We start from the raw sequence: 23,130 nt of genomic DNA, 5'->3' as shown, positions 1-23,130 counted from the left end.
AATGACATGGCAACAGCATGGGGAAGATCCCTTGAAGCATTTATCACTCAAAAGTCACAGCTGTGAACAATTTTGTCAGAGTTTTACGCCATTTTAACGGACTCACCAGAAAACCTTCAAAAATGACACCAAAATGAATTTTCATGTTGGAAATGTTAAGGGCACATACCCAATAGTGGGATAGAGTTGGCGTATGTTACTTTTTGAGATTACATGAAAGATTTTACGTGAAAACATTGTGTGGCACTCCGATGTCCAAAACGCACGTTTTGTGCTTTTTACTAGCGATGTCGGTCATTTTTTTTTTCATTCTATCTCCCTCAGTCCATTGGTCGGTCTCTCTGTCTGTCTGTCGGTCTCTCTCTGTCTTGTCTGTCCCCCTCTCACAGTCTGTCGGTCAGTCTCCCCCCTCTCTCATACTTACCGTTCCCCGATCACTGCCGCGGCGCTGCACAGCTGTTCACTAAACTCTGGTGGCTTTTCCTCTTTTGAAAAAGCCGGCCGCTCATTAAACAATCTCATATTCCCTGCTTTCCTGCTTTTCAGCGCCTATGATTGGTTGCAGTGAGACACGCCCCAATGCTGAGTGACAGGTGTCTCACTGCACCCAATCACAGCAGCCGGTGGGCGTGTGTATACTGTGCAGTGAAATAAATAATTAAATAATTAAAAAAAACGGCATGCGGTCCCCCCAATTTTGATACCAGCCAGATAAAGCCATACGGCTGAAGGCTGGTATTCTCAGGATGGGGAGCTCCACGTTATGGGGAGCCCCCCCAGCCTAACAATATCAGTCAGCAGCCGCCCAGAATTGCCGCATACATTATATGCGACAGTTCTGGGACTGTACCCGGCTCTTCCCGATTTGCCCTGGTGCGTTGGCAAATCGGGGTAATAAGTAGAGATGAGCGAACCGGACCCGGTTCAGCTCGAGTTCGGTTCGACGAACGGAGGTTTCGTTCGAGTTCGGTTCGTTGAACGTTCAACGAACCGAACTCGAACTGCATAGGAAACAATGGCAGGCAATCACAAACACATAAAAACACCTAGAAAACACCCTCAAAGGTGTCCAAAAGGTGACAAACAACTCACAACACAACACAAACACATGGGAAAGTGACAAGGACATATACTCATGCGAAAACAAAAGAGCTGGACAAGGAAAAAGAGGAGGAGACACAGATATAGGCATGGCACGCCCTTCTAAAATCATGTAAATTCCCGCAAGGTGACTCCAAGCGGAGTCTCCCTTTTTTCCAAAAATTGTGCCCCACACACACCCACCCATTCAGTGGCAGCACTTGTGCCCTAGTTGTACACTTCACAGCTAGATTTGCATCAAGCACATTCAAAAATACACCATACTTAACCGTCCCCAGGATGACACCGGGGTAGGTAGCAAAGTCTTTGCTGAACCATGACTTGTTCATCTTGGCTCCTTTTAAAAAACACAGCAAGCAAGGGTGACTCCAAGCGGAGTCTCCCTTTTTTCCAAAAATTGTGCCCCACACACATCCACCCATTCAGTGGCAGCACTTGTGCCCTAGTTGCAAACGGGATGTTTTGATTTGCATCAAGCACATTCCAAATCCACAAGCATTTACTCTCCCCAGGATGACACAGGGGTCGTAAATTCCTTCTGGATCCATGACTTGTTCATTTTGATGAACGTTAGTCTGTCCACATTGTCACTGGACAGACGCGTGCGCTTATCTGTCAGTACACACCCAGCAGCACTGAAGACATGTTCAGAGACAACGCTGGCAGCTGGACACGACAAAATCTCCAAGGCGTAAGTGGAGAGCTCTGGCCATTTTTCAAGATTTGAAGCCCAAAATGAACAAGGCTCCATTTGCAAAGTCATGGCATCGATGTTCATTTGGAGATACTCCTGTATCATCCTCTCCAGCCGTTGACTATGTGTCAGACTTGTTGTCTCTGGTGGCCTTGCAAAGGAGGGTCTAAAAAAATTATGAAAAGATTCCATAAAATTGGTGTTACCAGTAGCACCAGAAACGGTGCTACTGGTACGGGTAGACTGTTGAAGATGACGAGACCGTCCCATGTTTGTCAAGTTACAACTGGGAGATTCACTCCCTGCACCTGCACGGTTGTTTGGTGGAAAAGCCGAGCTAAGATCGAGTAACAGCTTCTGCTGATACTCCTGCATACGTGCGTCCCTTTCTATGGCTGGAATAATGTCACAAAATTTGGACTTGTACCGGGGATCTAATAGTGTGGCAAGCCAGTAGTCATCATCACTTCTAATTTTGACAATACGAGGGTCATGTTGGAGGTAGTGCAACAAGAAGGCGCTCATGTGTCTTGCGCAGCCATGCGGACCAAGTCCTCGCTGTGTTTGTGGCATAGAGTTGCTAACTGTTCTTTCTTCCTCTGACATCTCCCCCCAACCTCTTTCAACTGAAATTTAACCAAGGTCTCCCTCATCCGCTGAGTCTTCCATGTCCATGGACAGTTCGTCCTCCATTTCTTCATGTTCTCCTGCACCTTCCTCAACATTTCGCTTGCTACCATGCGCCCTTGTTGATCCCTGTCCCCCATGGTCCCATGCCTGCCGCATTGGTGATGATGAACGTCTGGACCTTGGTGATGTTGTTGTGTCTTGCGCATATGAATCCTCCTGTAGTTCCTCCCCTTCCTGTTGTCCCACCCCCTGACTCCGAATAGTGTTTAGCGTGTGCTCCAGCATGTAAATGACTGGAATTGTCATGCTGATAATGGCATTGTCAGCGCTAAACATATTCGTCGCCATGTCGAAACTGTGCAGAAGGGTGCATAGGTCCTTGATCTGAGACCACTCCATCAGGGTGATCTGCCCCACCTCTGCATCTCGTTGGCCCAGGCTATACGTCATGACGTATTGCACCAGGGCTCGGCGGTGCTGCCACAGTCACTGTAACATGTGGAGAGTCGAATTCCAGCGTGTCGCCACATTGCATTTCAGGCGATGAACCAGCAGGCCGAAAGACTTCTGGAATGATGCAAGTCACTCAGCTGCGGCGGTTGAACAGCGGAAGTGAGCAGACAGTTTTCGTGCCCTGGTCAGAAGGCCATCTAGGCCGGTATAGTGTGTTAAAAATTGCTGGACAACAAGGTTCAACACATGAGCCATACAAGGCACGTGTGTCACCTTGCCCAGGCGAAGGGCTGCACCCAGGTTTGCAGCATTGTCGCACACAGCCTTACCAGGCTGCAGGTTGAGTGGAGACAACCATTTATTAAACTCGGACCGCAGAGCTGACCACAACTCCTCAGCTGTGTGACTCCTATTTCCAAGACATGTCAAGCTAAAGACCGCCTGATGCCGTTGCGCTCTCCTGCCAGCATAGTAATGAGGGGTGCGTGATTCCTTCTGCGCGGAGAGAAGGCTGGTGGCCTGACCAGGCAGACTTGGGGCGGAGGTGGAGGACCCAGATGAGGTGGAGGAGGCAGAAGCAGTGGCGGAACTTGGACAGACAGAGGATTGACACACAAGTCGTGGGGATGGCAAGACTTGTGCAGCAGACCCTTCACCATCTATCACCATAGTTACCCAGTGCCCAGTCAGCGACATGTAACGTCCCTGTCCCTGCTTACTGGTCCAAGTATCGGTGGTGAAATGCACCCGTTGACACACAGAGTTTCTCAAGGAAGCGGTGATGTTGTGTGCGGGATGCTGGTGTAGCACGGACACACCTTTCTTAGAGAAGTAGTGGCGACTGGGCATCTGGTACTGGGGCACAGCGACAGACATAAGGTCTCTAAAATCCTGTGTGTCCACCAGGCGGAAAGGCAGCATTTCGGTAGCCAAGAGCTTACAGAGGGATAAAGTCAACCTCTTAGCTTTGTCATGGGTCGCAGGAAATGGCCTTTTATTTGTCCACATCTGAGGGACAGAGATCTGGCTGCTGTGTGTAGACGGTGGTGAGTAGGGTGTCCCTGGAAAAATGCAGGTTTGTGAGGAAAGTGCAGGCAGATAAATGATGTTGTCTTCATCCAACGTTGGTGCTATCGATGTCTGAGAGAGCTGTACACACGCACTTGTTTCCCCTTCCAAACCAACTGACGACCTACCAAGCAAACTGCCTGTTGCGGTTACAGTGGTGGAAGTTGTGCGTGGAAAACCATGTGTCACAGCTGTACCCACAGTCCTAGAAGATAAAGAGTGCGCGGATGCACTGGAAGGGGCAGGCCGTGGATGGTTTGCTCCGCTAGGCCGCATTGCAGCACGGTGAGCTTCCCACTTGGACATATGATATTTATTCATGTGACGATTCATGGAAGAAGTTGTCAAACTGCTGAGGTTTTGACCTCTACTAACAGAATCACGACAAATTTTACACATCACATAATTTGGGCGATCTTTTTCTATGTCAAAAAAGGACCAGGCTAGGCAAGGCTTAGAGGGTATGCGACCTGCTGAGCCCCCCCGACTAGTGCTCAGAGGCAGAGTGGTGGCTGATGATGCAGTTGTAGACGTGCTACCAGTGCTCCGACTCTGTCCAGGAAGGCGCAAGGTAACTTCGTCGTCGGTTGCATCCTCCTCCACCGCCTCTGTTGACCTTCTCGAGTGCCTGACTGTGGGTTGATAGTAGGTAGGATCTAGAACTTCATCATCAATTGTTGTGTTTGCACTCCCCTCAGCCTCAGACCGAGCCTCTTCTTGCCCTGACCGAATATTTAAGTTGTCATCACATTATGGTATCTGCGTCTCATCGTCATCAGTATGTTCCTCATTGTCTATAACCACAGGTGTTACAGTTTGTGACAAAGGGTCAACATTATGCTCAGAAACTTGTTCCTCTCGGCCTGAATCAGAGTCACAAAGGTTCTGGGCATCACTGCAGACCATTTCCTGGTCTGTACTCACTGTAGCTTGGGAGGAGACCTCTGATTCCCAGGCTATAGTGTGACTGAACAGCTCGGCAGACTCAGCCCAGTTCCACCATACTGTGCAGGGTGGATGGAGACTTCAGAGCTGGGAGAAAGCAAGTTTGATTGGGATGACAACTCAGAGGACTGGTGTTTTTTGGATGCGGTAGTTGAGGTGGCTGAGAGGGCACTTGTTGGACCACTTGAGATCCATTCAAGCATTTTCCTTTTTTGGCCATCATCTACCTTTGTTCCAGTTGTTCGTGTCCGTAAAAAAGGGAGCACATCGGATTGTCCACGGTAAGTAGTAGACATCTTAGTTTTTCTGGTAGATGGTCTATCTTCAGATGATGTTAATGGAGCTTTGCCACCTTCCCCACGGACAAACCCTTTTTTTCCTTTTCCACCACGCCTCTTCCCCTTTCCACCAGCATCTGTCATTTTGCCACTCATGTTGATTGCGACAAGATTGTGCACTTAAAATGTGGTAGTAAAAATTGAGAGGTGGTGTAGATTGCAGCGATGGTCTATCTTTATTAACAGCAGAATAAACAACAATAATCATCCCTGACAATGCAACTACGGCCCTTAAACTGGCAGCATAGTTTGCTAGTATAATGGCTTAGTAACAATGAGTTTGAGTGTGCAATGCAGGCAGACGTGCTGCAAATATCTTTGCACTAGTGGGACAATACAGAAGTCCAATATCCACGTTTAGGATGCCACTAAGTTCACTCAGTGTTTGCTAGTATAATGGCTTAGTAACAATGAGTTTGAGTGTGCAATGCAGGCAGACGTGCTGCAAATATCTTTGCACTAGTGGGACAATACAGAAGTCCAATAGCCACGTTTAGGATGCCACTAAGTTCACTCAGTGTTTACTAGTATAATGGCTTAGTAAAAATGAGTTGGAGTGTGCAAAGGGCAGGAGGGTACAGTGGCAGGGTTGTGGGTCTGGATAGAGGAAAGGAAACCTGCCTTTCTATCCCTCCTAATGGGGAAATGCAGCGAGGAAATCCCTGACCTTAGCTACACAGACGCTGTCATCTTGTGTAGCTGTTAAACTCTGTTTTCACTGACCTGTCACCTATGGCTCTGACCCTGCCGGTATGAGGCCTTAAAAGGACTGATAGAAAGTGCTATCCCTATGCTGTACAGCGCTGTGTATGGAGTGTACATAGCAGTATCGGCGATAGGAGCTGCACCAGTGATGACTGACACCAAGGACGCAGAAGGCAGATAATGGCGTGCTGGAGGAAAATGTCCGGTTTTATAATGCAGGGACATGTGACATGGACATCCTATCACACATGCCGTTGCTTCTCTGGCTAGACACCACTGCTCCTATCAGCTCCACGCAGCTAATGAAGGCAATAGCGCGATCAGCTGCTGTCAGTCAGGTAACTCACGGCCACCGCTGGATCCAGCGGTGGCCGCGGATAACCTCAGTGACAGCTCAGCTGATCGTGCTACTCACTTCATTAGCTGCGTGGAGCTGACAGGAGCAGTGGTGTCTTCTGCAGCTCTGGTTTGTGTTTTTTATTTCTAATAAATGATTTTTTCAGGTGTGTGTGTTTATTTACTGTAATTTAAAGATTAATCATGGAAGGTTTCTCGGGAAGACGCCTGACATGATTAATCTGGGATTTAGTGGCAGCTATGAGCTGCCAATAACTCCTTATTACCCCGATTTGCCAACGCACTAGGGTAAATCGGGAAGAGCCGGGTACAGTCCCAAAACTGTCGCATATAATGTATGCGTCAATTCTGGGCAGCTGCTGACTGATATTGTTAGGCTGGGGGGCTCCCCCATAACGTGGGGCTCCCCATCCTGAGAATACCAGCCTTCAGCCGTATGGCTTTATCTGGCTGGTATTAAAATTGGGGGGACCGCACGCCGGTTTCTTTAATTATTTCATTATTTATTTCACTGCACAGTATAAACATGCCCACCGGCTGCTGTGATTGGGTGCAGTGAGACACCTGTCACTCAGCGTGGGGGTGTGTCTCACTGCAACCAATCATAGATGCCTGTGGGTGGGGAAAGCAGGGAATACAAGATGGCTGTGTGCAGAGCACAGCGCGCCCACCGGTATAAAGGCTCGGTCACGCTGTGCGGGCCGGCCAATCACTGCAATTCCACAACTAACAGGGCTGTGGCATTGCAGTGGTCTGCCAGCCAATCCCTGCATGAGGGCTGGCTCTCAAAAGAGCGACAACATGCAGAAATGAAGACCACGAGTACAGCACGAGTATCGCGAAATAACTCGGTACCCGCCGAGTAGCCCGAGTACAGTGATATTCGTGCGAGTACCGAGTAGTGACAAGCGTACTCGCTCATCACTACTAGCTACGCTTTTGGTGATCGAACCATTAGCGAACGGTAACTCGAACTGTCGAACATGAAGCAAATCGTTTGAGTTAGTCGAACGACTCGAACATCGCCAAAAACAGGTCAAACTTGAGATTGGCGAACAGTTCGATTAGAACACCGGTCATCTCTACTTATGACTTGCCTAATCCACGGCAATGTTGTACCTGCTGGCCCCTTGGACATACAGACAAAGATTGTCTCCACGGCCGGAGCCCAATGCTTGGAGCCCATCTGCAGCCTCAGCTAGTCAGCGTCTGTTTAGGTGATCCAATAGGATCTGAAGAATGCTACCCGGTCGGACACCCTAACCCAGCCAACCTTCATCGTCACCTCTAGCTTGTCAAGGTCAGTGACATAGAGGCCCAGGGACCTTGAGACACTGAGTCTTCCATATACTGGTCATCCAAAATACAGTCATATGAAAAAGTTTGGGCACCCCTATTAATGTTAACCTTTTTTCTTTATAACAATTTGGGTTTTGCAACAGCTATTTCAGTTTCATATATCTAATAACTGATGGACTGAGAAATATTTCTGGATTGAAATGAGGTTTATTGTATTAACAGAAAATGTGTGCAATCTGCATTTAAACAAAATTTGACTGGTGCAAAAGTATGGGCACCTCAACATAAAAGTGACATTAATATTTTGTAGATCCTCCTTTGGTAAAAATAACAGCCTCTAGTGGCTTCCTGTAGCTTTTAATGAGTTCCTGGATGAAGGTAGATTTGACCATTCCTGTTTACAAAACAATTCCAGTTCAGGTAAGTTTGATGGTCGCTGAGCATGGACAGCCGCTTCACATCATTCCACAGATGTTCAATGATATTCAGGTCTGGGGACTGGGATGGCCATTCCAGAACATTGTAATTGTTCCTCTGCATGAATGCCTGAGTAGATTTGGAGCGGTGTTTTGGATGTCTTGCTGAAATATCCATCCCCTGCGTAACTTCAACTTCGTCACTGATTCTTGCACATTATTGTCAAGAATCTGCTGATACTGAGTTGAATCCATGCGACCCTCAACTTTAACAAGATTCCCGATGCCGGCATTGACCACACAGCCCCAAAGCATGATGGAACCTCCACCAATTTTTACTGTGGGTAGCAAGTGCTTTCCTTGGAATGCCGTGTTTTTTGCCTCCATGCATAACGTCTTTTTGTATGACCAAACAACTCAATCTTTGTTTCATCAGTCCACAGGACCTTCTTCCAAAATGTAACTGGCTTGTCCAAATGTGCTTTTGCATACCTCAGGCGACTCTGTTTGTGGCGTGCTTGCAGAAACGGCTTCTTTCGCATCACTCTCCCATACAGCTTCTCCTTGTGCAACGTGCGCTGTATTGTTGACCGATGCACATTGACACCATCTGCAGCAAGATGAAGCTGCAGGTCTTTGGAGGTGGTCTGTGTATTGTCCTTGACTTTTCTCACCATTCTTCTTCTCTGCCTTTCTGATATTTTTCTTGGCCTGCCACTTCTGGGCTTAACAAGAAATGTACCTGTGTTCTTCCATTTCCTTACTATGTTCCTCACAGTGGAAACTGACAGGTTAAATCTCTGAGACAACTTCTTGTATCCTTCCCCTGAACAACTATGTTGAATAATCTTTGTTTTCAGATGATTTGAGAGTTGTTTTGAGGAGCCCATGATGCCACTCTTCATAGGAGATTCAAATAGGAGAACAACTTGCAAGTGGCCACCTTAAATACCTTTTCTCATGATTGGATACACCTGCCTATGAAGTTCACAGCTCAATGAGGTTACAAAACCAATTTAGTGCTTTGGTAAGTCAGTAAAAAGTAGTTAGGAGTGTTCAAATCAAGAAATTCATAAGGGTGTCCATACTTTTGCACCGGTCAAATTTTGTTTAAATGCAGATTGCACACATTTTCTGTTAATACAATAAACCTCATTTCAATCCAGAAATATTACTGAGTCCATCAGTTATTAGATATATGAAACTGAAATAGCTGTTGAAAAAACCCAAATTGTTATAAAGAAAAAAGGTTAACATTGATAGGGGTGCCCAAACTTTTTCATATGACTGTATCATTGCCCCAGAACACCAATTCCAGCCTGCCAAGTGACCATCTACCTGGATGGGAGTCAATGCTTGGACATACCACTGCCAAATGTGCAGTGGGACTCTGGGGACGACCAGGAAGAGGTTGAAGTGAGGCTCATGGATGGCCTTCCTACAGCTGTTATTTTGGGGAATGACTTACGACAAGGAGTATGCAACCAATTTGTCACAGCTATCACCCACCATCAAGCCAAGCAGTGCCCTGATGCAGATGCTTCTGCTACCCCTTCCTAGGATAACCCACATGTTTAGGCTTTATCATCCTCCTCTGAGCCATCGATAAGAAGTATGCCAGAGTAAAGTGTTTCCATTAACTGGCGGGAGGTAGATCATAAGGAGTAATGGGAAGCCAAAATCAGGGACCCCACCCGAGAACTTGACCGCTGTACAGCTGCCTGACTTGGGGGAGGAAATCAAGGAAAAGTGTATAAATGGGAGCCTCTGTTGCTGATTCCACCACCAAAAGGGCAAAGATCATGGAAATGCCAGATGACCATCCTGAAAAGAGGACAGAGATGATCGGAGGCCTATCACCTCTGGAAGCCCTATCAACATCAATCCTCGCCAGTATTCTGCAGTTTTCCAGGGCTAATTAAGAAGGGGAGGAATGTGATGGCTTAGCATCTAACCACTTGTGTGGTGGATGAACTGTTCTTAATTAGGTTAAACGTATTGTTCCTTTGTTAGATATATCAAGAGGCATTAACCATTGTTTCATGTCAGACTAACTGAAGCACTATAGTCTGTTAAATGTGTATTTAGCTCTTTCAGTAAATAATTCAGGGAAAAATAAAACATATACAGTTAGATTAAACTAGTGACCAAAGAGAGGACAGCCATCTCCCACCAATCATGTAAGACACTCTACCCTGAAATGAGAACTAAAGGGGGCTTTACACATTGCAACATCGGTAATGGTATATCGTCGGGGTCACATCGTTAGTGACGCACATCCGGCGCTGTTACCGACATTGCAGAGTGTAAAACCTATGAGCGACGATCAACGATCGAAAAATCGTTAAAAAACAGTGATCGTTGACACATCGCTCATTTCCTTAATATCGTTGCTGCCACAGGTACGATGTTGTTTGTCGTTCCTGTGGCAGCACATATCGCTGAGTGTGACACCGCAGGAACGACAAACATCTCCTTACCTGTGTCCACCGGCAATGCAAAAGGAGGTGGGCGGGATGTTATGTCCCGCTCATCTCCGCCCCTCCGCTTCTATTGGCCGGACGCTTAGTGACATTGCTGAGACGTCGCTGTGACGCCGAACGCACCTCCCCCTTGAAGGAGGGATTGTTCGGCGGTCACAGCAACCTCGCTGCACAGGTATGTGCATGTGAAGCTGCCGTAGCGATAATGTTCGCTACGGCAGCGATCACCAAATGTCACATGTACGGCGGGGGCGGGTGCTATCTCGCTCGACATCGCTAGCAATTGCTAGCAATGTCGCAACGTGTAAATCCCCCTTAAGGAGTATAAAATGGTCTTGCTCCTGTAAGCAGATTCCTATTCTACAGGATATGAGCCTAGTATCCATGGTTCCACAAAACTGTTTCGCTGCTCAATGTTGAGCCTACAAATTCTCTTGGAGAACCCAGGTTGGGACAATTGTTCACCTAGCTACATATCTTGCTCTGCTCAGTCAGCTTCCTAAGCTTGCCAATATCTCATCTTCATTTCGCCCACCAAAAATCACATTGCTGCTCACTTGAAGCCCTAAAGTTATGAAGATTCTAATACCAGGTGGGCCAGTGGAACGGTGAGACTCGGACGCTTGCACCATCTTGTGTTCTTGTTGGGAATGTACAATATGTTTTTGCTTGTTGGTGACCAATAAAGTCTTACAATGTGTGGTTCCCTCACCCTGTGTTGTCTGAGTAGTGTTCTGCCCAAGATGGAGTGCGAGCGTTTAGTAAGATGAGCCCTAGTCCGTGTGGTCTTTCTGAAGACAGCCAGGCCAGCAGATGAGACCATCCACTGACCCTCATGTCTCTACAAAAGTGAAGAATCTGATGTAGCAACGAGTCTGTCACTGAGCAGATACATTTTTTTTATTTTCTCCTAAAAAGAAAACCGAGAATGTGGTCATGTGACATTGGCTAGACTCCGCCCACAATGGTGAGTTATTGGGGGGACGACATGGAGAAGGAGAAAAGGGAGAAAATGTGTTTTTGATAATTGCAGTTTCTAGTCTTTCAGGCAGTTTAATCTTGAATCTCGGGGTAAGTTTCCTCCTTGTGGAGACTGACATGCCGGTATGAGGAGACTCTGCTCTGTCTTATATCCTACGTCATACAGCGAGACTTGTTACAGGGTCGTCCTCTCTGAAGAGGCAATTTGCATATTTTATCTTAACTTGTGAAATAATCCTGAAAATGGTTACATTTATAAAGATTCCTATCACCATAGCAACAACTACAATTCCAAACATCATCACCATCTCGTGTCCTAAACGTCTCCTGAATATAAAAGCCATTAACGCTCCATGGAAATATGGAATCATCTATAGAACATTTCTCTACAAATCATTTTACTCCCATTCCACAAACGACGTGAAGCAGAAAAGAACTTCTAGAAAGTCACAATAAGACGCTGCCATTTTTCATCCTAATAATAATATTATAGGGCTGGATTTATAGGATCTTGTTATTAGGAATACGGGGGATTCTCTATATCCACAGTACTAATCTGCAGGTAAATACAGCTCCAGACATAAGCGGCGGTCTGTCCGGATGTTATGGAGTTATTTCCTCCCTGCAGCCGCTGGGTTCAGTCTCTGCACAGCACAAGTGCTGTAACCTCGCCCTGTGACCCCTGAGTGACGTCCGGCTCCGCGGTGTGTGACTGATGCCGGGTCTGAGCCGCTGTCCGGTGCCGTGTGCAGCTTATTACTGTACCTACCGGTCATATTGGAGATCTCTCCTTCTGAACACGGGACGCAGTCGTAGCAGCAAGGATGAATTGTCCGTCCTGCCTTTCTCCAGCTTCCAGGTGAACATGGATCTGAGCAGCGGGACACTGGCATCTGAAGGAAAAGATGAGAACCAGTGATGAGAGCAGATTACTGGAATCCAGCAGGTCGGACGCTCGGACGGGCTCCACTCCAGTAATAAGTATAACTGAACTCAATAGGGAACTTGAGAATTTTTCTGGTAGACCCCCGGGAAGTCTGCGGGGCAGGAAAATCCTGGAAATGGAATGGGATTTGTGTGGGAATGACGCCTGGACACATCTGACTCCCAGGTCTCTGCTGGAAACAATGTCGCCAGATTACTTTGCCACTTTTACTGACCGACAATAAAATAGAAAAAAAAGTGAAGATGAAATGGATTTTACAATAAATAATATTAGGAAACATTCTTAGCTGTATAGTGATTTGTGTGCAAAGCAAATAAAAAAAAAACAAAAAAACGCCGCCGCCTCCTCCAGCCCTTGACATGTAGCGTTTTTACATTTTGCTTTAATGGTGAAAAAACGCTGGGAAAAAAGCTGAAAAATGCAGAGAGTTAGCATGCTGCTCCGTAAAAAAACGCAGCAGTTTTCTGTTTTGGTCGGGAAAAAATAAACAATTTTGTCCATTATAATTATGAAATCTCATCACTGTTGCTGGAAATGTAAAAATCAGCTTACAATTTGCATAGAAGTCATGAAAAATTGCTGTAAAACGTAAACAAAGCCTTATTATCCGGCCATCGATCACCGTCTTTTCCTGTCACCTATGACTACAGTAGATGACATGATATAGGGGTAATAACACTGCACCCACCGGTAATTGTAACATTTTCCTTCCTTATCTGGACCTGTGGTGTGTGACGTGGTCAGACATCTCCTTTTTGGTGCTGGAGTTACTAAAGTGAGGGAAGTCAGGCAGGCTGAGGTCAGAGCCGAGAGGACGTGACAATACACAGGGAGCCGATAGGAGCGAAGTCGTGTAACAAGCCGGAGTTCAAGTAACCAGGAGAGACAGTTCATACACAGGGGGCAGACAAAAAAGTAGTAACCATGGAAAGCCAAAGTCGAGAGCAAGACAGGAACGGAAAGTCAGAGGGAGCAGAAAGATTCAAGTCAGGGGTCAGTCCAGAGTCAAGAGCCAAGATCAATAGCAAAAACCAGAGGCAGGGGCTTATCACAACTTAGCCAGAGAATACAACTGGCGCCGCTCCAGGCACGAATGCTCCAAGATAAAGCAGAGCAAATCCCCAGAAACCGTGCATGAGAGCAAGCCCCTCCCACAGTCAGTAAACGACGAAATGCAGGGAACGGCCTGACACGGGGTAAACAATAACAAGATGACAACATGCAGGAGGACCCAACAGAAGTCTCCAGCGCAACACCCGCACCGCATGTCAGGGCCATGACATTCACCATGTGGGACTCCAACTAGACCCAAAGTTTAGAAGAGTCATCCGAACACCAGCTCATCAACTCGTCCAATAGGGAGGCTCTATAATATTGTAGAACACAGGGGCATCCCAAACCCCCTTGATCAACTGACAGGAATAGTATTTTTTGAGACTCTAGCCTTTTTAGAATTCCAGATAAAAGACATTAGGAGAGATTGGGAGATTGTGAAAGCAATAAATGATTTTGGGGAGAAGCATCATTTTCACTATAGATATGCTTCCTACCCACGAGATGGGGAATTTATTGTAAGTTGCAATATCTTTCTGATGACCGGTTTCAGGGACTTAAAATTATAAAGTTCCAAATTCTTAACTGGAGATGATAGGAGAATCCCGGGAGAGCACCATCGACCCAACTGTGAGGATAAGATTTTGTAATGATGTCTTAAGCCCTTCAGGGATATTGATACCTAGAATCTGGGATTTAGAAGCATTAACTTTGTAATAACTTATATTATTAAATTCCTTAATGATTTTTGATATCGGTGGGGGGAAGTGTTCAGGATCAGAGATGCAAAGGATAACATCATCTGCAAACAAACCTATATGGCAGTCTATAGGGCCAGTAGATATACCTGTTAAATCTGAGGAAAACCTGATGGTTTATGCGAAGGGCTTCATCACTATGGTGAAAATGAGAAGTGAAAGAGGGCTCCCCTGACTGGTACCATTGTAGATGGAGAAAGGGGTAGACAGTACCCAAGAGGACTACACCTGTTCTGAGGGGAGGGAATATAGGACCTTGAAGGGAACCTGTCACCTCCAATATGCGATCTGACATATTATCAGACGCATATTTGCCCTAAGAGCAGCTCCCTACCCATCCCTGTGCTGTAAAATTGTGTAATATGAAAGTAATAAAAAATGTTTTATTACTTTCATATTTCCTATGTAGATTACAGAGCCGCTGGCCCTATGGGCGGTGCCTTGCCCTATGGGCGTCTGCATACTTTCCGTGGTATCACGCCCCTGTGGGCGTGATACCATGGAGTCACATGAGCGACGTCCTGGTCGCTCATTCTATCCTGCGCACGTTTATACTTACCATTGCGGCAGGCTTCTCTTCCAGGTTCTCCTTTTCAGTTTCAGACGCGCACTGTGCATGTGCAGTGCGTGTCTGAAGCCGGCGAGTGAACACCCGGAAAAGAAGCCTGCTGCAATGGTAAGTATAAACATGCGCAGGATACAATGAGCGACGGGGGACGTCGCTCATGTGACTCCATGGTATCAAGCCCACAAGGGCGTGATACCACGGAAAGTATGCAGACGCCCATAGGGCAAGGCACCGCCCATAGGGCCAGTGGCTCTGTAATTTACATAGGAAATATGAAAGTAATAAAACGTTTTTTATTACTTTCATATTAAACAATTTTACTGCACAGGGATGGGTGCTATTAGGTGGGTGCTATGGGTGCTATTAGGGCAAATATGCGTCTGCTAATATGTCAGATCACATACTGGAGGTGACAGGTTCCCTTTAATTGCAGAAAGGATTGGGCCAGCAAACCCAAACTTCTTGAGGACCAAGTACCTCCAGTGGACCTGGTTGAATGCCTTCTCCACATCCAAACCAAGGAGCAAAGAAGGCATCCAACCAGCCTCCGCCCAAGAGACAACATTGATAAAATGCCTTGTTCCATTACACGTTTGGTGTTTTTTAACCCCTTCAGCCCCCGGGCACTTTCCGTTTTTGTGTTTTTGTTTTTTGCTCCTTTTCTTCCGAAAGCAGTAACTTTTTTATTTTTTGGTCAATCTTGCCATAGGAGGGCTTGTTTTTTGCGGGACGAGTTGTACTTTTAAATGAAGTCATAGGTTTTACCATATAGTGTACTGGAAAACAGCAAAAAAAATTCCAAGTGTAGAAAAACTGCAAAAAAAGTGTGATCGCACAATAGTTTTTGGTATGTTTTATTCACCGTGTTCACTATATGGTAAAACTGATGTATCTATGTGATGCCTCAGGTCGGTGCAAGTTTGTAGACACCAAATATGTATAGGTTTTCTTGTATCTAAGGGGTTAAAAAAATTCACACGTTCGGCCAATTAAAGTGGCGCAAGTTTTGCGCCATTTTCCGAAACACGTAGCGTTCTCATTTTTTGGGATCAATGGCTCAGTGAAGGCTTATTTTTTGCGTCTTGAGCTTACATTTTTAATGGTATCATTTTTGCGCAGATGCTACGTTTTGATCGCCTGTTATTGCATTTTGCGTAAAACATGCGGCGACCAAAAAACGTAATTTTGGCGTTTGGAATTTTTTTGTCACTACGCCGTTTACCAATCAGATTAATTGATTTTATATTTTGATAGATCGGGCATTTCTGAACGCGGCGATACCAAATATGTGTATATTTATTTATTTATTAACCCTTTAATTATCAATGGGGTGAAAGGGGGGTGATTTGAACTTTTAGGTTTTTTTTTTATTTTTATTTTTGAAAACTTTTTTTTTACTTTTTTTTTATTTTACTAGTCCCCCTAGGGGGCTATAGCGATCAGCAATCCGATCGCTCTTATCTATCTGCTGATCACAGCTATACAGCTGTAAACAGCAGATTCAGTCACTTTCTGTTTCCCTCTGCTGCCGGCCGAGGGAAAACGAAAGTGAAACGTCATAGCTGCAGGCATCATCACATGACCCTGTGCTATGATGGCAACCACCGATAGTCACGTGATCACTTCCGGTGGGGGCGGCGGTAAGTAAAAAACATGGCCGCGCGCATATAGATCTCGCTGCCAGACTTTGGCAGCGAGATCTAAGGGGTTAAATGTTGCGAGTGGAAGCGATTCCACTTGCAACATGCAGGCACACATGTCAGCTGTTGTAAACAGCTGATATGTGTGCCAACCGCCGCCGCCTGCTCGCGGCAGGGGGCAGGGCTTAACGGGACATGCTCCTTGACAGATAGATCCGTCCAAGGTCGTAAAGGGGTTAATTAATCCAACCTGGTCCCTATGGATTAGGATGGGAAGAATATTCAAGAGTATTGTAGCAAGAATCTTGGTGTATATCTTCAAATCAATTTTGAGGACAGTGATGGGACAAAAGTTAGTTGGGGAGTCTGTTGTCTTCCCTGGTTTAGAAATAGTAACTAAGAGGGCTTTGATCATTTCTTGGGGGACCACTGCACATAGGATCGCTTGATTAAAGACAAAGACTTACGAGCGGGCTAGAAGACATTTATACTTTTTATAGTAATCATTTGACAATCCGTCTGGGCCAGAAGATTTGCGAAGCTTTAGTTCGTCAATAGCCCTTATGACTTTCTCAGATGAGCCCATTGCAAATGCAGATTTTGAGTTTTTCTATAGATGGATCCAGATACCAAGATTCTGGATGATTCTACACTGGATATGCTGAGGTTACGCAATATGAGGTAATAAAAAAATCGAACCACTCCCTCCTCTCCCATCGGAATAGGAGAACGAAATGAAGATTTCTAATCACTGTGGTATGTAGATCAGAAAGGGGTCAGGTAGTCAAATGTGAATATAGGCAGCAGATATTTTCTAATGTGATGTGATTAACCTATAAACACCATAGAGTGGGTGTGATCCAGGTGGAGGCTCTCCTGTTATTAAATGAGCCTGGCACAGTGGAAGATAGGGCTCATGTCTGAGCTGACTGATGGAGCCGGTGTCTGATGGAGCCAGAGATGCTCGCACTGGTGCAGCTGACAAGGAAGTAGTGAACGGGCCTAGAGTTGAGAGTCTTTTACCAATGCAAACCTGTATCTGGTGGCACCTGTCACGTCCATGACATTTCTCATTTCCCATGTTCTAAAATCCTTACAGGAACAAGCGATTCAGCAAGGAACGGAGTGTGAGACGCAGGGAACCAGTGACTGAGGAAGGTCTGTGGATAAAGGGCGGTAAGCATTCTCTGCCATGAGCTCTCTACTCAGTGATGGCCCAGGTAACTCATGCACTAATACATGTGACAAAGACCGTTAGAAGTGTGGTGGTGGACAAGGTATGAGTGGCACTGGGGATCAGTGAATAGAAAACGGAATTGCAACAAAATCCACAAAAATAAAAACTTTCCTTTATTTCTTCATTTAAAAAAAAGTGCGAGTTTATGCGAGTTTATGCTAGTTTTGTGACTTTCTTTTCAGACTTGATCTGAGGTTTATCCAGTACAGAAAATGTTACTGCTGAGAAACTCATGATGCTGGTGATATGTAAAAATGGAGTTCCTGAAGTGGCAAACAGTGCATAATCTATAGCAGAGGTCATTATAGAGATGTTACAGTATCTGGGGATTAGCAGCTTTCCACACTCCTCACACTCCATAAAGCAGTGGGAAGGAGGAAAGGATGAATGGAACATAAAAATGTGACCATCCACAAGATAATGGTGAACTCTGGAAAATCATGTAACAAATGCTTGTTTTCCTTTTCCATAATAAATAGGTCTCTATCTAAGGAACTTTTTGGTTTAGCAGCTAGCACATGATTATATTTCTCACAAATGTATTATGATTACCTGACCAGTGATGTATGAGCCTTATATGTGGCACCCCAGGGTTCAGTTGCCACAAATATACCTGTACCTGGGCAGGGAAGGATCTCCACATTAGGTAATCCCACATACAACATTTCCACTCCAAGCCTGGAGGGGGAGCTCTACGAGTCGAGTTCAGGTGAGGTCCCCTTTAAATCCAGGTTTGGAGGCGGAGTCAGAGAGACAGTTGACAATTGGAGAAAAGGAGACTGTGCGAGCAGAGAGTGAGGGGAGACATCAAAATGGAGAGGGCAGTGCTTAGCCCGCACAAGTAACTGTGTGACTGCCTGAGGGATCAAGAGTGAGGCAAAAGAGGAGAGACCGGGGAGGTGGAGCCAGACCGGTTCATCCCCAAGGAACAGTGCTGATTATCGGACACCGGCATCCGAGATTGTGAGGGATCTAATCTGCCCAGCAATAAAGACCGGGGGTCAGGGAGACTGCAGATCTCCTGGCCGCAGCAGCACCTGAAGGCAAAGCCGCTACACAGAGCTTAGGGACCGCAGTGAGTACAGCAGTGCCCCTCAGAGAAGCTCCCGCCACCTGCCATACAGGTGAAGACAGTGTGAGAGGGACAAGGTATAGCTCCAGGCAGCCTAGTACCAAGGAGAGACACCGCACAGCAGGGAGGCCACACAACTAACCTGGTGCAGAGATCCTGAACTGTTCCCAGATTACCCAAAAACTGTAACATCAGAAACTGAACCCCTTTTTAACACCTGCAAGTAAAACCTGGTCAGAGTTAATGAATTGGTGTGACGCACTTTATTTCTTCATCTGAGGAGCTATAGGCTGCTGCACTAAAGTGAAAGACTGTGAAGAAAAACCGCCATATCTGTGTACTACTAAAACTGCCCTGGGGACCCCGCTTCACCTATGGGAAGCGTAAACAACTGGCTGCCTGTTCATCACCCCAGAGGTCTGACCTGCAGCCCCAGTAACCATACTGGAACCGTAGGTGGCGTCACAAAATACTTTTATTTATTTTTTTTTCTTTATTATTTTTTTTTATTAATTTATTTATTTATTTTATTTTTATTTTTTATTGACTTTCAGCGACCACCAGGGCCACGGAACCGGGCACAGGCCCCCGTGACATAATCCCATTAACCAACACCCGGAACCGAGTACCCCACGGCCCTGGGGCCGGTCAGCTTTTTTCGTCACGAACAGGATCTGGACAAGGCCCAGTAACCCTGGGTAACGTGTGCCTTGAAAACTGTTTAATAATAACTGAACTTTGCCACCATTTTGAGCATTTGAAAAACTAACTGTGCCACAGCGAGGATGGAGATGCAAGGCGATGCTGATGCCGCTGGAGCAGCTGCAGCACCTGAAGCTGTAGCCCCGATCATGCCGCTTGCTCTGCCGTATGTCCCGGGGGCAGCATGGTTACCGCAATATGCTGGGGAGCCCAATACCCTAGCTGAATTTAGAGAAAAGATGTGCAATTTCCTGGATATATATTCTATGACTGACAAGCAAAAAGTGTCTGTTTTGCTGGGGCAACTGACGGGTGCAGCAGAGCGAGAGGTTAAATCCTGGCTGAATACAGATAAAAGGACAATAACCCAGATATTTGCTAATTTAAAAGCTGCTTTTGAGACTCGTACTGTAGCTGAGCTAAGAATGAGGTTTTACAACTGCAAACAAAGACCGCAGGAAAGCATACGCAGGATAGCATACGCAGGATAGCATACGCATTATAGCATACGCAGGATAGCATATGCAGGATAGCATACGCAGGATAGCATACGCATTATAGCATACGCAGGATAGCATATGCAGGATAGCATACGCAGGATAGCATACGCATTATAGCATACGCAGGATAGCATATGCAGGATAGCATACGCAGGATAGCATACGCAGGATAGCATACGCATTATAGCATACGCAGGATAGCATACGCATTATAGCATACACAGGATAGCATACGCAGGATAGCATACGGGATTATGCATTGAACCTTCAGGAGGCGCTGCAGGCTGTAAAGAAGGTAGACCCTGAAAGTGCACGAGAGGAAGATAAAATGTTAATTGAACAGTTTCTTGAGGGGCTACATTCACCAATTTATCAAACACAGCTGTGTCTATGGATCATGGAGCATCCGAGTCTAGACTTTGTAACTCTGAAGAACCGGGCCATTAGAGCACTGCAAGTCCCTGTGACTACAGACCCCGCACCTCAACCGCGGCAAGCCATCACCTCTCCCTCAGAGGTGGCGTCCCTTTCCTTAACTCCAGCAGAAATCAATGGACAGACTGTAATACCTGGTGCCTCTGATGACTTGCGTTCCCAGGTACAGCAGCTGACAAAAGATGTGGCCATGCTCCTAAAGGCCATGCAACTCCAGCAGAAACCACAGTCGTCGGAGAGGATCCAGTTGGCTGACAGCCCTGAGGACATCCCATGGATGCAAGGAAGGAGGAACCCGCCGCCCAGAGGAAGACCCAACGACCGCTACAACTCGTCAGGACAGCCTATCTGCCACCGTTGTAACGAGGCGGGCCACTTTGCCAGGTCATATCCTTTAAACCAGCGACTCCTGGGGCAGCGGGCCGACCACCAGGAATAAAACAACCAGGCCCATCGAACTGGCGCGATAGATATGTGGGAGGACGACCATTCCTATCTATCGTGCAGATGGCATTCCCACACTTGCTCTATTGGACACTGGCTCACAGGTGACGACGATCCCGCATATCCTTTACAAAAGATTTTGGGCTGATTCTGAGCTCACTCGCCCAGACCCAGACCTTACTATATATGCTGCTAATGGACAGCCGGTATCACAAGTAGGGTACAAGGAGGTGACGATAAAGGTGGGGAGGGAGGAGCTAAAGGGCCAAGGACTTATTGTGGTGGATACTGATTGTCGTGAAAGAAATCCAACAATGATATTAGGTACTAATGTTGTTGAAAATTGTCTAGGAGAAGTTCTTTTCTTGCTCCAGCAGGTTGCAGAAACTGCCAGCATCAGGCAGCAGAGGGTCCTACAGAAAGAAATCAAGGCCCTTCTGCAGAGACAACAGGTAGAGTTGTCTGGTGGAGAAATCGGCAGTGTACGGGTAAGTGACCCATTCCCCATTGTGTTACCCCCAAGAAGTGAAGTGATGATTTGGTGTCGGGCAGTGATAGGCCTCAGAGGGCAGGATTACCAGGCAATGGTAGAGCCCATGTACTCAGATAGTAGGCCCACAGTCCTGACAGCCAGGGGGATAGTTGATGTACGCAAAGGGAGGGTACCTGTATGAGTTTTAAACTGTGGAGAGGAAGAGGTCAAGCTACCCAGATATGCTACTGTTGCCAAGTTGTTCACTGTCAACAACAACTCAATTCAGGTAGTGTAACCCTTGACCCCATCTGACCAGGCGGAGGACAACAGCTCCAAGGGACAGCTGGAGGATTGGTGTCAGAAGCTGCATGTCGGCACTGATTCCACCCCTTCTTACCAAAGGCACGGAGTTTATCGGGTGGTGAAGGAATATGAACGGGTCTTCAGTAAGCATCCATTAGACTTTGGGCGGATAAAAGGGGTACACCATCGCATACCCACGGGAGACCATCCACCTATAAAAGAGAGATACAGGCCTATACCACCAGCTCACTATCAGTGTGCTAAAGATATGTTACGGGAAATGAAGGAAGCTGGGGTTATTAGAGATAGTTGTAGCCCCTGGTCAGCCCCACTTGTCCTGGTAAGAAAGAAAGATGGCACAATGAGGATGTGCGTTGACTATAGGCAGATAAACCGCATAACACACAAGGATGCTTACCCGTTGCCCCGCATTGAGGAATCACTTGCTGCACTGAAAGCTGCTAATTTTTTTTCCACCTTAGATCTTACCAGTTGGTATTGGCAGGTTTCCATGGCAGAAGAAGATCGAGAGAAGACCGCATTCACGACGCCGATGGGTCTGTGTGAGTTCAACAGAATGCCGTTTGGACTCTGCAATGCACCTGGCACGTTCCAAAGGCTGATGGAGTGTTGCCTGGGGCACCGAAACTTCGAGACTGTACTGATATATCTTGATGACGTCATCGTGTATTCCAAGACATATGAGGAACATCTGGAGCACCTGGCCGAGGTCTTTGAAGCATTGTCAAAGTTTGGTATGAAACTAAAGCCTTCAAAATGCCATTTGCTAAAGCCGAAGGTTCAGTATCTTGGGCATGTGGTCAGTGCGGATGGTGTGGCACCAGACCCTGAAAAGGTCACTGCTATCAGAGACTGGCCAAAGCCAACAACCGTCAAAGAGGTGCGTCAGTTCTTGGGGCTGGTAGGATACTACAGGAGGTTCATAAAGGACTTCACGAAAATAGCGGCGCCTTTGCAAGATCTCCTGGTAGGCCAGACCAAAAAGGGCAAGACTTCCGGCCCTCCGTTTGAATGAGGTGAAAAAGAAGAAGACTCCTTCAAGCACATGAAGTGGGCCCTGACCGGTGAGGAAATCCTGGCCTACCCTGATTATAATCTGCCATTCGTGCTGTACACAGATGCCAGTAATGTGGGATTGGGAGCTGTGCTGTCGCAGGTGCAGAATGGCAAAGAACGTGTAATTGCCTTTGCAAGCAGGAAGCTCCGTCCTACTGAGAGAAACCCAGAAAACTACAGTTCGTTCAAGCTGGAATTCCTGGCCTTAGTCTGGGCCGTGACTGAACGATTCAAGCACTACCTGGCATCTGCGAAATTTACCATATTTACGGATAACAACCCGCTTACTCACTTGGAGTCCGCAAAGCTAGGTGCACTAGAGCAGCGATGGATGGCCCGGTTGTCAAACTATGACTTCACCATCAAATATCGGGCAGGCCGCAAAAACGCTAACGCTTATGCATTGTCGAGAATGCCCCATTTACCAGATGCAGGAGAAGACTCGGATGA

General features: G+C 46.5%; 1 protein-coding gene across 3 annotated transcripts in view; it reads right to left on the bottom strand.

The window, feature by feature from the left end:
- The window catches only part of LOC142268011 (vomeronasal type-2 receptor 26-like), a 75,292-nt gene that overhangs the window by 31,566 nt on the left and 20,596 nt on the right, over positions 1 to 23,130 (bottom strand). For all 3 annotated transcript variants that reach the window (XM_075332353.1, XM_075332350.1, XM_075332352.1), the window contains one exon: positions 12,240 to 12,363. In XM_075332353.1, the coding sequence (XP_075188468.1) occupies positions 12,240 to 12,363 (124 nt within the window). The remainder of the gene's footprint in view (positions 1 to 12,239; positions 12,364 to 23,130) is intronic.

The sequence above is a fragment of the Anomaloglossus baeobatrachus genome, chromosome 1, assembly GCF_048569485.1.
Source record: "Anomaloglossus baeobatrachus isolate aAnoBae1 chromosome 1, aAnoBae1.hap1, whole genome shotgun sequence".
Taxonomy (NCBI): domain Eukaryota; kingdom Metazoa; phylum Chordata; class Amphibia; order Anura; family Aromobatidae; genus Anomaloglossus; species Anomaloglossus baeobatrachus.
Note: the sequence above shows the minus strand (reverse complement) of the source record. Positions and strands in the feature narration are given on the sequence as shown.